Here is a 16,325-nt window from a genome sequence, read left to right as displayed (position 1 = left end):
ACACAACGACACACACACACACAAAGGGAGACCTTAAGGATAGGAATTTCAGAACCCACAAAAGTGGCTACCGCCGCTGTTGGAGGAGCTTACAGGATCATATCTCAGTTATTGTTTACATTTCTTTTTACAGGACATAGTAGGATAACGTGCAGATTCATTCTCATCAGACTGCTCCACACTATGTTTACAGGGGGGTGTCCAGCATAGTTGCATCCCCCCCTCCCCACCCCACCCCATCTCCTCCATGTTGTTGTTTCCTACCGAGGGACACCTGTGTATCCTGTCCTGTGTATCCAGTTCGGGGAGCAGTTCTGTCTCTAACTTTCTTATTTTATCTCCCTCACCACTGGATGATAAACAGGGCTAATGATCGCATTTCAACACTTGCTTCAATGGGCTAGCAAACAGAGGGGTTTTGTACTTACTGTATCTAAATGTATGTAATTAATTGATTAATTTATTATTAATTAATTTTATTTATTTTTGAAGGCAAGAGAAAAGATTATTTATGGGAGGACAGGAGATCATTGTCATTTTCATGATGAAATTATAGTATTTAAGACTTTATAATAAATTGAAATTAATTTACGCCTACGCTGTACCCTAAACAGAATTCACTGCAGAGACTGTCAGATAGTGCATTATGTGGATTAGGTAGTGCCAAATATTGATTCTTTGGTGAAGTGTTTGTACGATTGTTACTTTTCAAATCACTGCTTAATGTTGTGATACCACAAAAGAGCACTCTGCTTCTAGAGCAGAACCATTCACAGCAAAGGAAGGGTATCTGAGCAAAAATAATCATGTCCGAAGCAGAGTTTCCTGACACTACAAGGCCATAAAATGTGCACACACACACAGACACACAGACACACAAACACAGACACACACACGTAAGGAAAGACTGCTCAGAGTGGGGCAATGTAGCCGAAACCCAACTTTACCAGAAACAGCAAAGATCCAGTTACTTGGATTAAAGATGTGAAGCTCACTTTTTCACTAAATCATGTTGTTTTCACTTTGTCATAAAAATGTTTAAAAGTAATGATATATCAACAGTGCTTTTTGAGTCTCACATAGTGTAGTAAAGAACCCTTTGTTTGTTTTTTTGGTTTTACAAAAGAGTGAATAGGATGTGAGAGTAAGCTTTGTGATTTCCAAAGCCTGCCAAATTAAAAAAAAAAGGAAAAGAAACAAAAAACAATTCAGATTCCATTTGATACCTTTTCACCTTGATGTGTAATGCATTGTGATAATAATTCCACATTCATTTATATCCTTAGAATGATCATAGGTCAATACAAATATTGATTTACTCTAGATTCCCAAAATATATATTCCACACATTATATATAACATTTAAACAGTGTTACAACATACATGATTGGAAGATTCCAACCCCAAAAAGAAACTGAAGTTAGAAGACACCTTTGTTTTATCCATTTCTATACTGTTCTACATCTTGCATTTCAGGTTGTATCGAAAAACACACAAAAGAGTAGTTTTCTATGTATTTTAATAAACCCAGCACTTGTTTTCTGTCTGAAAACTTTCTTTGACTCCTGATGAAAATTTTCTGAACCAAGACCAGTTACTCACTGGCCTAAATTGGGTTACTACTCATCTGTCTGTGTTACCCCCCTGGTGAAAGATCACCAAAACTCATCCGTCCATGTTTATTTGTTTCCATTGTAATATTGTCTTGCATGTCCCCTTTCTGTTACCCTCTAATTTTGGATGTGTACAAACCAGATAACGCCCTCTCGCCCTGGTATGTGTTCTCTTTGAAGGCTGAATACGCACAGAAACACACACACACACACACACACACACACACACACACACACGCGCACACACACACACATACACACACACACACACACACACATACACATACACACACACACACTTATGAAAAGGTGGGAGAGTGATAAGTCTCCTCTGCTTCAGTGTTCTATGGCAGAGGAATCTCTCTACTCTGAGTGTATTCCGATTAAACTTGTAAATAGTTGTAACATAACCTGGGACATTTGTGAAGATGAACAACAACAAAAAAAAACACTTTTAAAATATTCAGCCCAAACAGTGTGAAGATTTGTCCAAATTCTTCACAGTTTTGTAAATCAGATATCACGTCAGTATCTTATTTATAGTAGTAATTTATCATAGAGATAAACAGTGAAAAAATATATTTTAAAGAATATATAACAATATCTATGAAAGCATGGGACATGTTTATTTTTATAATATATTTACATTATGTTTTTCTCTTCAGTCCAGTTTTTCCTTTGTTTATGACATTAACAATACTGTGGATTTGTCTGTGTTCATCAGTGTGGATCTTTCACAATCTAATCCATTGTTTATGTATTTACATTGTTTAAACTTTCATTTGATTCAATGTCTATGACTTTGTCTTCACTGTAGTCCTGTGTGCAACGTCATGTTTAAAAGCAATAAAGTACTGAAGTTATGCCATTCCCGGTCCGGTGCACTGGTGCACTTACAGCCACTTAATTGAGACAGGGTGTTTCTCACACATGTACACGCACACACACACACACACACACACACACACACACACACCTGTCTCTCTCTCACACACTCACACAAACACACACACACACACACCTGTCTCTCTCTCACACACTCACACACACACACACACACACACACACACACACACACACACACACACACACACACACACACACACACACACACACACACACACACACACACACACACACACACACACACACACACACACACACACACACACCAAGTTCACACGCTAAAAAGTCACCTGTGCATTTTGTTCATTACACCTAATCAAAAATGGCTGCTATTAAAGATAATCTATGTGCATATCAACATCTCTATACGTTGTTATCTGTGTTGTCCATGTACAATTAATTGCAGGCATCAATGCAGGCATTCCAAATATGAAAAAAAAATCCTACAGTCTACAAAGCAAGTTTTCCTCCCTTTTCTAATGAAAATGATGGGTAACAGTGAGAGGAATTTAGCTATAAACAAACCCAATCTTCACCCGACAGCCTCAACTCATACCATACTTAATGTTCAACAGAATGTACCTGGTAATTCTTTGAATCCCTTTTGGAGGGGGGGGGGTCATCCCAACTCCAGGAAGCATTCAATCTCACAGTGAAACTCCTGCAAAGCCTACAAACAGAAGAGAGCAAGGAAGGAAATTAGCAAAGGTTTTGTTTGAAAAACACAAGAGCTCTTTGTGTCCAATGTGGACAGTAAGTAAAGAGGGGCCATTCCACACTGGTGGAGCCTCATTGATTTTGACTTCTAGCTACTGCTTCCCGCTTCCTCAAGTTTGTGCATCAATGCCGAAGTCTGAACGGAGCTCAGCGACCCCTGTAAATGCAGAGAGCAGTAAAGCTCTCAGAGAAGATTGCTTGTGTGAGGAAGTCCGAATGACTCCTGGGCTAGGCGATTACCCTCGGCATAATGAAGACAATAATAGTCTGCGGAATAATAGAGGCGCCATTGGAAACCGTTGGCGTATAAAAAAAAAGGATCCCTTGCCCTTCTTTACAAGATTAAAGTTGGTTCAGGGTTGGGCACACCACCATGTGAGTGTCTAGCCCTCCAAAGTTGACAAAATAAAAGTTTGTTTCTACAGCCAGCCAATGTCATAAAAAATGAAGATCAGAGATACACACAGGGATTGGAATACGGCCAGTACTGACACCATTAAGGACTTAAATTACTTTGCTATTACAAATATTGGTTATTCAGTAATGGTGGATTCATCTAGATGGAGTCCTCTTCTTCTTCTTTACTGTCTACCATTTATTGATCAGAACAAAGTATGAAACATCTGGCCATCTGGGTAAGCATTGGTTATGTGTATAGACGCTTTTAATGTGTATAGATCTGTTCCCAAAGTGTTCCCAAAGTGCTTCCACTGAAATGTTGAAAGCCAACACAGATACTTTGAAATGAAAATGAATCAGGCTTTAGCGTAATGCTCCACAAATTGTTGACTTAAAATCTTTTGGTCCCCAAGTTACCATTATCTCAATATTGTTTTCCGTACCGGTAATCCTTTAGGAACCCACGTTTGTTTATGCAGTTCAAAGAGCCTACACTTAATCTGCTTTACCGGGCAAGATCTTACCGAGCGGTCTCGTTCAGGAGAGCAGGACTCACGTCAGGGCGGGGGGGGGGGGGGGGGGAGGGGGGGGCAGGCAGCATCAGGAGGGGCAGTTGCTGTGGCCATCTATCAAAGAAAGGTCAGACAGGCTGCCTGGCCCCGGAGGTCAAATCTGAAGTGGCTCAACATCTGAAAATGAAATGTACAGTCTCTAGAAACACTGGGCAAAATGTCATGCTTTTAGTCATAATGCACAATACCTTTTATACATGAGCTTATCTCCACTACTAAGCTGATATATTGTCCCCGGGCCAATATTAGGCACTTTCTGTGGACAGACACACACACACACAGACACAGAGACACACACACACACGCACACATACAGACGTACATATATACATACCATAATTTCCTATTAGCGGCGGTTGATACAAAGGGACAGTTAATATGGTATTAATATGGTTTTGTATCTATCATCTTGCACAAAACACTGCCCTGCAGCTTATACACAATGCGGCTTATTCACAGGAAATTACTGTACATACATACATACATACATACATACAGTACGTACACACATACATATTTGTGAAAGTGAAGATGACAAGAATATCAAGAGAACCAAGAGGACACACATTCAGGTAAAACAATTATCTGTGAGCCACAAGAGACAATGACAGCCATTACAAGAGTGTAGTTGTTTTTTATTTTTATTTTAAATAATCCTAATTTAGTATGCCTTGCCTGGCCTACACACTCTTTCCCCCTGCATACACACCAATAAAAAAATATAAAGAGAAATTAAAGTGCTCTTATTTTTTTGTTTTGTTTACTAAGATATACACAATCTTTTTGGAGCAAAAATGTTACTTTACATAGTACATCAGACACTTGTTTCTTAAAAAAAGAAAGAAAGAAAAAAAACTGATTGATTTGTGTACTGTATTCAGTGCATGTAAAAAAATAACACATGTAAGGCCTGACTGAGAGTTCCATAACGGTTGGCAATGCGTGCAAGTCAATCCACTTATGTGGGTGCTAACAGATGAGTGCATAACACACTCACTCTTTCTCATTCACACACACAAACACACAGACACACACACACACACACACACACATTTAACTCCATAGTGGCAGGCCAGGGGGTATCCATGACTATCTCATGGTAATTATCCGTGTCAGGTCAACAAAATGATGTGACACACTGAGTCAAGTTAAAACACCACCATGTTACAGAATTTAAAAACTGCGCGTTTTCATGACACTATAAGGAGTGAGGGCCCTCTGCAGTGTGGACGACCCAAAATAAAAAAAAACACAAATCTATACTGCTCTGCTTTAAGTTGTTAGCCACAAAATACATTAGAGTTCAGAGTTATCAGAGACAGGTGCCCGTGTCCATTACAGGAGTGGATGCAAACGTTTCCACAATTACACACACACACACATTCACACACACACGCACACACACACGCACACACACACACACACACACACACACGCACACAGGTGTGTGAACGAGTGAAAAAACATCACATACCACAAACCTGCCTACATTGATTTTTGACATGATTGAGTTGATTGGCTTTAAAAAGAACAACAGGTAAAAGAACGTTTTTTTTTTACATACTAAAACGGTAAACAAATACGTCGAGCCCGTTGCCTGGGGCTCCGGTACGCCACGGCACACCACACTGCACTGACGCGTGAAGCTGCAAGATCGACGGCAAACCGTACGCTACTCGGGGGGAAGTGAGAGGCTGACGCAGAGTTACTCTGAGCACCACTTCCTGCTGATCGAGTAGCACTGCATGTCCGCCAGCAGCGGTTCAGAAAAGTGGATATAAAAATAGAGACATTTGAGACCCCTGAATGTCAATCAGTGTTTTTTTTTTTCTGCGTTGTTGCTGCGGTGCTAGAGAAATTAAAAACTGACACGAGTTCTCCTATCTGGGCTCTGCAACTCACCACTCACACTCGTTTCACCACATCTGTAGCTGTGAGTCAGTTTAAGACCTGTTCCTCGGGAAAACGGGAGGGGGTAACAACCTAAATAAAATAAAATAACATAAAATAAAACCAATTAAAACGTGGACTGCTGCTGATTAGAGTGTTATCGCCGTTAGATGTCTAAAATGCTCCGTCTCCCCACAATCCTGGTGTGCGTAACAGCTCATCTGTGGCACCAGGGTGAAGAAGTGTAAGTGTGTACATGTATGATGTGTATACATTTGTGTGTGTGTGTGTGTGTGTGTGTGTGTGTGTGTGTGTGTGTGTGCGTGTGCGTGCGTCTACATCAACGTCTCTTTGTGGTGTCTCATTATGTGTTGGCTCTTCTCCGAGGGCCGCCGGAAGCCCTTGGTGCAGTAATCGCAGCGGTGCGGGTAGTCCTTGGTGTGGATGGATATGACGTGGCGCTTGAAGCCCGAAGCGTCCGTGGTGTTGTACTCGCAGTACTGGCACTGGTAGACCTTGCGGCCGCTGTGCGTCTTCATGTGCTTCTTGAGCTCCCCCTGCTGGCGGAAGCCGCGCTTGCAGCGCTTGCACTTGAACGGCAGCTCCTTGGTGTGCACCGACAGGATGTGGCGGCTGAGCGCGAACGGGTCCGACGTCTTGAAGTCGCAGTGCCGGCACTGGTGCACGCGGTTGCCCTTGTGCGTCTCCGAGTGCTTCTTGAGCTCGCTGGGCCGGTGGAAGCCCTTCTCGCACACCTCGCACTTGTGCGGGAAGTCCTTGGTGTGCACCGAGATGACGTGGCGCTTCAGGTCGCTCGAGTTGGTGCTCTTGTGCTCGCAGTGCGGACACTGGTGCGTCTTGTGGCCCTGGAGCGCCTCGGCGTGCCGCTGCAGCTCCTTGTCGTCGGCGAAGGCCTGCGGGCAGTGCGTGCACTTGTACGGCAGGTCCGAGCCGTGCTTGCTCTTGACGTGCGTCTTCAGGTTGGACTGGTCGGCGCAGCGGAACGGGCAGTGCGCGCACTGGAAGGGCTTCTCGCCCGTGTGCGTGCGCATGTGCTTCTTGAGCTCGGACGGGTGCCGGAAGCCCTTGGCGCACTCCACGCACACGTGGGCGAAGTTGCGGCTGTGCACGGCCAGCAGGTGGCGGTTGAGCAGCCCCTGCTCGGCCGTCTCGTACTCGCAGTACTTGCACTGGTGCATCTTGGGCTCGTCCTTGTCGCGCAGGATCAGCATGTTGGAGCCCAGCGGGCTGGTGGCCTCGTGGTAGCGCCGCGTGTACTCGCTGTACTCGGGCGGACGCTCGCGCTCCCGCTCCCGCTCGCGCTCCCGCTCGTTCTTGGCGCTGGAGCTGAGCTTGTGGCCCTCCAGGTGGTTGTGGAAGCTGGCCTTCTTGTTGGTGGTGAAGTCGCAGTCGGTGCACTGGAACTTCTTCTTCAGCATGTGGTCCGGGTGGTTCTTCATGTGCCGCTTGAGGAACCCCCGGGAGCGGAACTTCTTGCCGCAGATGTGACACGGGTACACGGTCAGGGGCTGGCCATCTGGACCGATGATTACCGCTGGGGAGGTCCGACACAGGGTCGAAAGAAGGGGGCAGGGAGGAGACAGATTACAATATGTTATAGTATAGCATAATATATGTATTTATATACCTGTTATCAGATCATTTTTCTTGTGTAAGTTCTCATCATCATACATTAATATCACTAACCTCTACATTAGAAGACATTACCATGAAACTACATTATCTAAATATTCAATATGAATTATTAACTTATATTAATAATCCATCACACCACTTTATGTGTTATGTGCTTCTGTTACGCAATAATAAACCAGCCACCAAAATGAGTGTTTTGGCTTTTGACCTCCGTAACTATATCACACATTCTTGCAGTGACTCTAATGCCCCTGTGATGCCCCTGTGATGCCCCTGTGATGCCTACGTGATGCCCCTGTGATGCCTACGTGATGCCCCTGTGATGCCCCTGTGATGCCCCTGTGATGCCCCATGTGATGCCTACGTGATGCCCCTGTGATGCCCCTGTGATGCCCCTGTGATGCCCCTGTCATGCCCACCTGTCTGGCACTGCCGCCCTTCTGCGCCCTTCTTCTTCTTCTTGACCTTCTGCTTGAGCACGCGGTTGGTGCTGATGCTGTCGCTGATCTGCAGGTACGGCGTCACCGCCCCCGGTTTGCCCTCCAGCCGGCCCTCCAGGTTATTACCTGCAGGTAACAGAGGGGGCGTCAATGGCCACGGTCTGCAGGTGCCGTTTTGATACACACTTGAAATGAGGTCTAACCATGGGGGTGCTTAGGTAATACATAATCCAGCAATGTTCTGCAACTTGTTGTTATTTTTAAAAATCTTCTTATTTTTCTAATACTCATCCACTTTTCAGTCTTGTTTATTGGGAATTAACATGTCTTCTCTTTATTCTACTAATCAATTAATTATTCTTTAAAGTTAAGCTGGCTCTTGAGCAGAAGAATTCTAATTACTGATCAATTAAAATTCATAAATTCATTAGTAAATATCAATAAAACTTGATCTAATCCTAACCCTAACCTTAAACCTAAGCATGTATTGCATTTGCAGCACAATTGATACTGGACTAATGCACTAAAGGCTGATAATAACAGCATATTGTCCTCAAGTGCTTGTCAGTGTGTGTATGTGTTTATTCACCACCATTCCATTCTGAGTAAACCTCTGAACTACTTCAGACCTGTTTATTTTTTTCCCTTGAAGTAGATGCGAGTCCCCTTCCTAATCCCGCCACCAACCAATAGCGACACAGGACAGTGACAGGCCCGAGGAAGAGACCACTGCCTCACCATAAGCGGCCGCCCAGGCCACGGGCACCAGGGTCTTGTTGGCGGGGGAGTCGTCCAGCTGGGCCTCCTGGATGGCTGAGGCCTCCTCCTCCCCTACGATCACCTCCATGTACACCTGGTCTGCCATCTCCGCACAGTCTGCAAGGGGGGGAGGGGGGGTGCAGGGGGCCAACTTTTTATCGTAATTTCCCAACTATTAGCCAAGGCTTATACATGGATTGTCTCATCACCATCATTGTCCAAATGTCTGAAACAATGACAAATACATGCTACAGGATACAACATGACTTAGTATTGCTTCTGATTATTGTATCACATTTTGTGCGGTATGCAGATTTGTGGTACCATATCACAATACTCCATATTGCCGATAATACCATAATAAGAAGAGGAAAAGTTTGCTGCAACCAAATTTTCCTCCCAATCATTTGATATAATATAATACCGTGATATTTTGGGCCTATCAGTCCTTCCTCAGGTTACACTTGAGCACTATAGACTAGTGGTGAGTCTTACTCATGTCCTCGTCTCCTTGGCTACTGTCCTTCACGGTCATGTACACCATCTTCTCCCGCGGCAACCGCGCCGCCACCGCCGGCTCCAGCACCGCATGGCCGTTCTGGAAGTCACTCTCCGTCACCACCTCTGTGCCACCTACTCACACACACACACACACACACACACACACACACACACACACACACAGACACAGACACAGACACAGACACAGACACAGACACAGACACACACACACACAGACACAGACACAGACACACACACAGACACACACACACACAGACACACACAGACACACACACACACAGAGAGAGACATGTTTTAGTGATTTATAACCCAAGTCACGGCAGGCTATGCCCCTAATCCAGATGAATTTAATGAGCAGTCAGCAAGAGTTGTAAACAACATTTCACTTCCTGAAAAAAAGTGCTATACAAATCAAATGAATGATTACTTTTCACATTATTATTAAAAAATCTCATTATTTCCGTCATTTCCCCACAGACAATGTAAGCTGTAGGATGAGGAGGTGAATATTATTCTCCTTTCTTTCAAAACAACCTCAGACAGCCATTAACTTGCCCATTATTTGAGCAATTATTCTAACAATCTCGGAGAAAGAAAACAAAAGGCGCTGCTGTGCTGATGCAAAGGAACGTGTTGGTGCACTGCACTTGCCGATCTCCACGTCGTCGTCGGCCTCGGCCTTGAAGATGTACACCTTGATGACGTCGGAGCCGTAGCCGTCCTCTTTGGAGTCGCCGTCGTCCTGCGTCACCGCCGTGCTGATCTTCAGCGGCGTGTCGCCGATGTCCAGCTTCTCGCCGACGTCATCCACTGCGCCGCACAACAGCAAAACACTAGTTCACCCAATCGGAAACGCTCCAAATGTATTGCTAAGCATAAGCATGTGTGTGATCTGGCTGGTCTAGCTAGCTGTGGTCCTGGTAACGTGATAATGAGATGCAACGTGAGCTTAGAGCAGCTAGTGAAATGGAGGAGAACAGAGAGAGGGTTGAAGGCGGGGCAGCTGTGGCCTACTGGTTAGGGCTTCAAGCTTGTAACCGGAGGGTTGCCGCTTCGATCCCCGACCAGTCCACAGCTGAAGTGCCCTTGAGCAAGGCACCTAAACCCTCACTGCTCCCCGAGCGCCGCTGTTGGGCAGGAAGCTCACTGCTCTGGGTTAGTGTGTGCTTCACCTCACTGTGTATTCACTGTGTGCTGTGTGTGTGTTCACTAATTCACGAATTGGGATAAATGCAGACACCAAATTTCCCTCACGGGATCAAAAAAGTATATATAGATATACTATACTATACTTCATGACGCTGTGTAAGGCTTTGTGACGTGTGACACAGTGAACAGGTAAGGAGGACTAAAATCTCCAAGAAGCAGAAGTGGTTCCTAAACTTTGTTTAGAAAAGACATCCTTTATGTTCAATCCTCCTTAACACGTCCAACTGTGGCACGGTTTTGAATTTAGACCCTTATCTGTAACATTATGATGAATATTTCATGCAGAATTTGTATAATGTAACATATTAATGAACATCACCACTGGAGTAATGTGACAGAAATGGATGCTAAGCTAATTTCCATCTGCAGGTCCTAGGGGCAGGCTTTCTTGGAGGTCTAGGCCTAATATTGCAGCAGGCAGGCACCTTAGGCTACTTAAACCTGAAGTCTGAAGAGAAACCTGCTTCAGGGCTGGTTCCTGGATTTGGGTGTATTTCATAATGCCACGTGAAATCTGATCATTTTCAGTTGGGTTTTAAAAACTGAAAATTTAGGGTTATATTTTCCTAATGTCCAAGAGACCCCTGTAAGACATTCCTGTACTGGACAATGGTAAGATTATTTTCCATGACTTCTCAGATTTTTGTCAAAACTGACTCTGTGACTTTCCACTAAGCAGGTAACTCCATTTGTCAATAGTACACTACAACAGTAGAGATGAATCATACCACAGAGTTGATGAGAGGCTGGCACTCCGTCTCATTAGAACCCACTAAATAGAACCACTAGAACTGTGAAGTTTGTGAAGCCTGATTCAGTGTGCGGTTGGGCTCCTATCTATCTGGGTTTGTGGACATAAATCAGTCCATCCCGGTGTCTCTCTATTCATGGGTTTCATCAGGTCCCTTTCCACAGGTGTGTTAATCAAGCACCATGCAGTCTGCATTCATAATATGAGTGCTTGATTTTATACACCTGGAAAGGGGCCTGATATTAACCCCTCTAGAGAGAGACTCTGTTAGTTCTATGTTCTATGTGCACTCACAGGAGATCATGAGGTAGTCCTCCGATATGGTCTTCCCATCCTCATCCGCCTCCGTGTTGATGGTTACCGTGGACGCGGGCACGCCCTTGTGTGCCTGGATGACCGCCGCCTCACCACCCTCGGCAACCATCACCTCCTCGGATACCAGCTCGTGCTCCAGGGGGTCGCCGACAAACACTCCCACCTCCTCGTCCACGCTCACCCCTCCCTCCTCCTCCTCCTCCTCCTCCTCTTCCTCCACCTCCGCCTCGATCAGATCGGACGCCATCAGCACATGGTGGTGGTGGTGGTGTTGATCTTCATCCTCCCCTTCCTCCAGAGCCGCCACCTCCTCTTCCTCGTCCTCCTCCTCTTCATCCTCCAGGGCCTCCTCGATGGCCACCTCCGCCCCCAGCATGGGCTCGTGGGCCATGATGACGCCGGCGGCCTCGTCGTCCAGGTCGGATGCCTCCACCACCTCGGCCTCCAGGGCCTGCTCCAGCAGGATGCCCTCGTCGGTCACCACGTCTGACACCAGCACCGCCTCTGGCACCGACACCACGATGTGGTCGCCGTCGATGTGGGCCATGCCCCCCATCCCTGCCACTGGGGTGGTGATGATGGAGAGGAAGCAAGAGGAGACGGAGAGAACAAGAGAAGAACAGAGGAAAGGAGATGAAAAGAAAGAAAAAGATGAGATGGGCAGGAGGAGAAAGACAGAACGGGAGTGAATGGTAAGTCATGGAGGCCTCCATAGTACTTCACACTTTTTCCAGAGAAGACAGCCCCAAACTGATCTGTAAGAGCTCTAGGCCAAATTGTGTGGAATACAAGCAGTAAAGGGCCGTTCACACCAAGAAAGGTGACTATAACGACAGCTTCAAACAAATACCGCTCTCGTTAATAAGAATGACAACGCTCACACATAAACTATAACAATATCGTCAGGGGATCTCTTTCAGAGCAATTCTGAGAACGATAAAAAGCACAAAAAAACAGACAATCAGAACCCATCACATTTTAGCCATCAGATTCATAAGGAGAGACGATTGCTTATTGTTGGTCAGTGTGGACGCTTTTATTGTTATGGCTATAGGCATCGTTCTTGGTCTGAATGGCCCTTAAGGAAGCACTCTTCAGATAGCTTCTATTATTACACTGGCTCGCAAGACTTCTAAACAACTGGACCCACTCAGCTTTGTTTTTGCTGCACCCCACAACCACAACAACAACAACAATAACAAATAACCTCCTCTCCCCTGAAGTAGCTCTGCTCTCCTCTTCTCTCCTTTTAAGAGCTCTCCATTTGTTTGGTCTATTTATTTGTTTGTTGTGTTTGAGGTATTTGTGGGCCGAACATTATGCTGGCAAGTACAGTCATCTTTACAGCAGGTCTTATATTCTAACATTCCGACGGAACTCTAAAATGTATTTGAGGAAGCTGCCTCATCCACTTCACATTGTGTCACACCTGCATTTTTTCCCCTGAAAGCTCCATACAGCATTGTGTCTGTACAATGTCTATAAAGTGTTTATATCATTCTGATTAACATTATCATGTTGACTGAAAATCCTTCCTAACCCTTTGAGAAACTGGGCTTCTGTCAGGTCAGTAATAAATAAAAAGAGTGAAATTTCAGGACATACAACCAACCACTAAACGGCCTCCTCACCGAAGTCCTGCATGATCATAGCGTGGGGCATCTTCAGATCCTGGGAGTGAAGCTCGAGAAGGCCTCCACCCTTGTCCATTGGCTCTGGTTCCGCTGAGCTATGGGCAAGCACACAGAAGAGAGACGCGGTTTTGTGACACAACGTTCCTAGGATCACGTGTTTTGAGTACCAAACCAAAACTATGAGGTTAATTGAACGCATACCTTCACATCTGATTCCTGTGTGGGCTGGGTAAGTGCAACGTGAAGTTTCGGTTCAGCTGTTTCATCAGAGAGCTGTGAACTAGAGAGGGAAAAAAAGAGTTTGAGCATAACTCCCCCAAAACAAATATGAAAACAATACACTTCAAAGGCTCACAGAACTTTCACTAATTCACATTCCCTTATCTTGCACCCTTTCCAGAATCAACATCTCACAATGTTTTGGACGCTAGGATGTTGGGTTATCATAAATGTGTTTCAGATTGCTATAAAGGAGCAAGACTTTCTACAGTAGGCTACTCCACCTCAATCTCCAAGCTCATTTCCACTGAGTTCCCAGACAACCCAGCATACAATCCAGCATAAACTGACCTGAGATTCCCTGGCAGTACCAGGCTACAACATATACAGGTTGAATACGCAGTACACACACACACACACACACACACACGCACATGCACACGCAAACGCACACGCGCACACGGGAATCCATCCTGCCTTGTATCAACAGTTCACGTTGTTGTTTGTGGTGTAATGGTGTGGGGCGTATTTCCTGGATATTTTCAGAAAATGCTATATCTTTTCAATAAAAATCTTGTTGCATGGTTTATTTATCCGATGTGTCTAGATACTTGCTGTAATAGTGGCTGTGATGATTTTACTTAAATAATATATTTTTGCCATTTTATTCAAAAAGTCCAACTGTCATGTCATTTCCATCACACAACAAAACATGTGTTCTCAGGCAAAAATACCTCAATATCATCTTTACCTGGATGTTTCTTCCTTTTATTACTCCCTATGGAAGTCAAACCCATGCATAAAAGGTTTCATATCATACATATAAAAAAAAATGATTGAGTCATCCTTACTTTTGTATGTTGCCCTTAAGGGTGAAGTAAGACAAAAAAAAAAAAAAAAAAGGTGTTTTTTGTTTTTCTTATTTCTTCCAGGGAATTCAAAGTCTTATAATTATGCATTAAACTCACAGCTTAAACTCAAGGCAATAAGTTAGTGATTCCTTCAGATGAGCAATCTGTTGAAAATGTTGCACCTGATGTGATACATTGATACATTCAGTGTTACTTATATGACACAACAAAGTTATCCATCTGAAATACACTTATGCGTCTTATTTCCATACTCAACACAAAGTTGTATTAGCTTATCTTTGTATGTTGTTATCAACGTTATGCACGAATGGTTATGGGTGAATAATCCAAAATTATGCAGTAGCTAAAATGTTTGAGTGTTCTGTTGATTGGTCAGTGATGTAGTTTTGATAACAGTCCGATTTTCTCACGGTACGTGGGGAAACTTCCCAAATGACGTAAATGGTCCCTCGCGTCACATCAAATACCCACTGGAAAAATACAGCCAGCGCGCGGAGTGCTAGTCTGAGAAGCTGAAAGCTAAATTTGGGCGGGATGCATACCGCTATCCCGAGCATAGTAGAACGCGATGTGTGCATCGATTACAAATATTGTAGATACATGTTGATTCATGCACTCACGCAGGTCTTCCCTGCACCCGTCATGCCAAGTTTATATACCCAGGGCTCTTTGCTGCACAGCAGCCATGGAGCATGATGGCCGTCTGTTTGGTTGCTGCCAGGTTAGCGTGCAAGCACCGTCTCCCCTTTGAGGAAAACACTCTATACGTGAAGTAAATAACCGTTTAGTCTGCAGGTTATCACAAGATACAGGTGAATATTATAGTAATAATAATAATAACAGCTTTGTGCTAAATTCTAAGATGTGTTATGCTATCCGTTCATAACAGGCATTCCGCGAACTTGATAACCAAGCGGTTCGATGCAGACATCCTGCGACAGCAGCCGACATCTTGTCTTCCGCCATTTTAGTTATGCTATGTGGCTAACTAGCGCTAGCAAGACAGCTATTTACAATTAAATCCGTTCACTGCATTACATACATAAATGCAATAATTGTATATTGACAAGTTTCTGCGGCGCGCGGAAAACCACACGTCTAATCGGACTATGGAGACGTGTGCACTATGCATTTTGAAATTAGTCGACGGGCAAGCTAGCTAACTAGCTGGCTAGCTAGAAGGTGCATGCAGAAGCTAAAATTGCTTAGGCCCGTCTTCGGCTTTGTTGTGTTTCCGACAAGGCCCTAGCAGGCCAAGCGGGCCCGCGCCGAAAATTCACAGCGCAAAGTGCACTGGTGAAAATTATTTTACCTGTTATAACACTCCTTGTAAAGCGTCAGTAAATATCCTTCTTTCTTGTATTTTAATCTGTCGTAGTTTTCCTGTATTTTTCCTCGGTATGGCTACTGCGGCCTGTACATTCTGAATCCTCGAACACTTTTCCAGGCCTCGGCCAATCAGGCTGCTCGTTGACAACAGAGGAGGGAGGGGGGCAGACAATACCGCGCGGCCTCGCTCACTGCTGTCCTGTCTATTTACGTCACTCGCTTGAAAGCAGTAGCGGTTTCTTCTGCCATATGATCGACTTGCAAGCTGGTGCATAGGCTATGTTAAATATGTAACTACGCGTATATGTGATTGAATAAAGGTTATCTGAATATATGCCCAACCACCTAGCCTACACACGGATCCAGTGGGAATGTCAAGTAGCAATACAAATGCAATGCATCCTTAAAATATCAAAGTGTCCTGGAGGCAGTCATCAGCAAACACACAGTGCCAGCACTTACTTGAAATATCAGCTCAGCAGATCAAACTCACACGAGCTATAACCTAAAACAAAAAAATCC

General features: G+C 44.6%; 1 protein-coding gene across 2 annotated transcripts; it reads right to left on the bottom strand.

The window, feature by feature from the left end:
• Nucleotides 1–4,835: 4,835 nt before the first annotated feature.
• On the bottom strand, nucleotides 4,836–16,013 carry znf711 (zinc finger protein 711). 2 transcript variants are annotated; one of them, XM_062523874.1, is made up of 10 exons: nucleotides 15,787–16,013; nucleotides 15,095–15,235; nucleotides 13,585–13,663; nucleotides 13,381–13,478; nucleotides 11,729–12,313; nucleotides 10,126–10,284; nucleotides 9,448–9,585; nucleotides 8,932–9,069; nucleotides 8,173–8,319; nucleotides 4,836–7,652 (listed from the first exon to the last, which is right to left on the bottom strand). In XM_062523874.1, exons 4-10 carry the CDS (start codon nucleotides 13,457–13,459, stop codon nucleotides 6,433–6,435), a joined length of 2,466 nt encoding a protein of 821 aa, XP_062379858.1. In that variant the 5' UTR covers nucleotides 13,460–13,478; nucleotides 13,585–13,663; nucleotides 15,095–15,235; nucleotides 15,787–16,013; the 3' UTR covers nucleotides 4,836–6,432. The 2 variants fall into 2 exon arrangements, with proteins under 2 accessions (XP_062379858.1, XP_062379857.1); XM_062523873.1 differs by lacking the exon at nucleotides 15,095–15,235.
• Nucleotides 16,014–16,325: the final 312 nt, after the last annotated feature.

This window comes from Sardina pilchardus, chromosome 21 (assembly GCF_963854185.1).
Source record: "Sardina pilchardus chromosome 21, fSarPil1.1, whole genome shotgun sequence".
Classification (NCBI taxonomy): domain Eukaryota; kingdom Metazoa; phylum Chordata; class Actinopteri; order Clupeiformes; family Clupeidae; genus Sardina; species Sardina pilchardus.
Note: the sequence above shows the minus strand (reverse complement) of the source record. Positions and strands in the feature narration are given on the sequence as shown.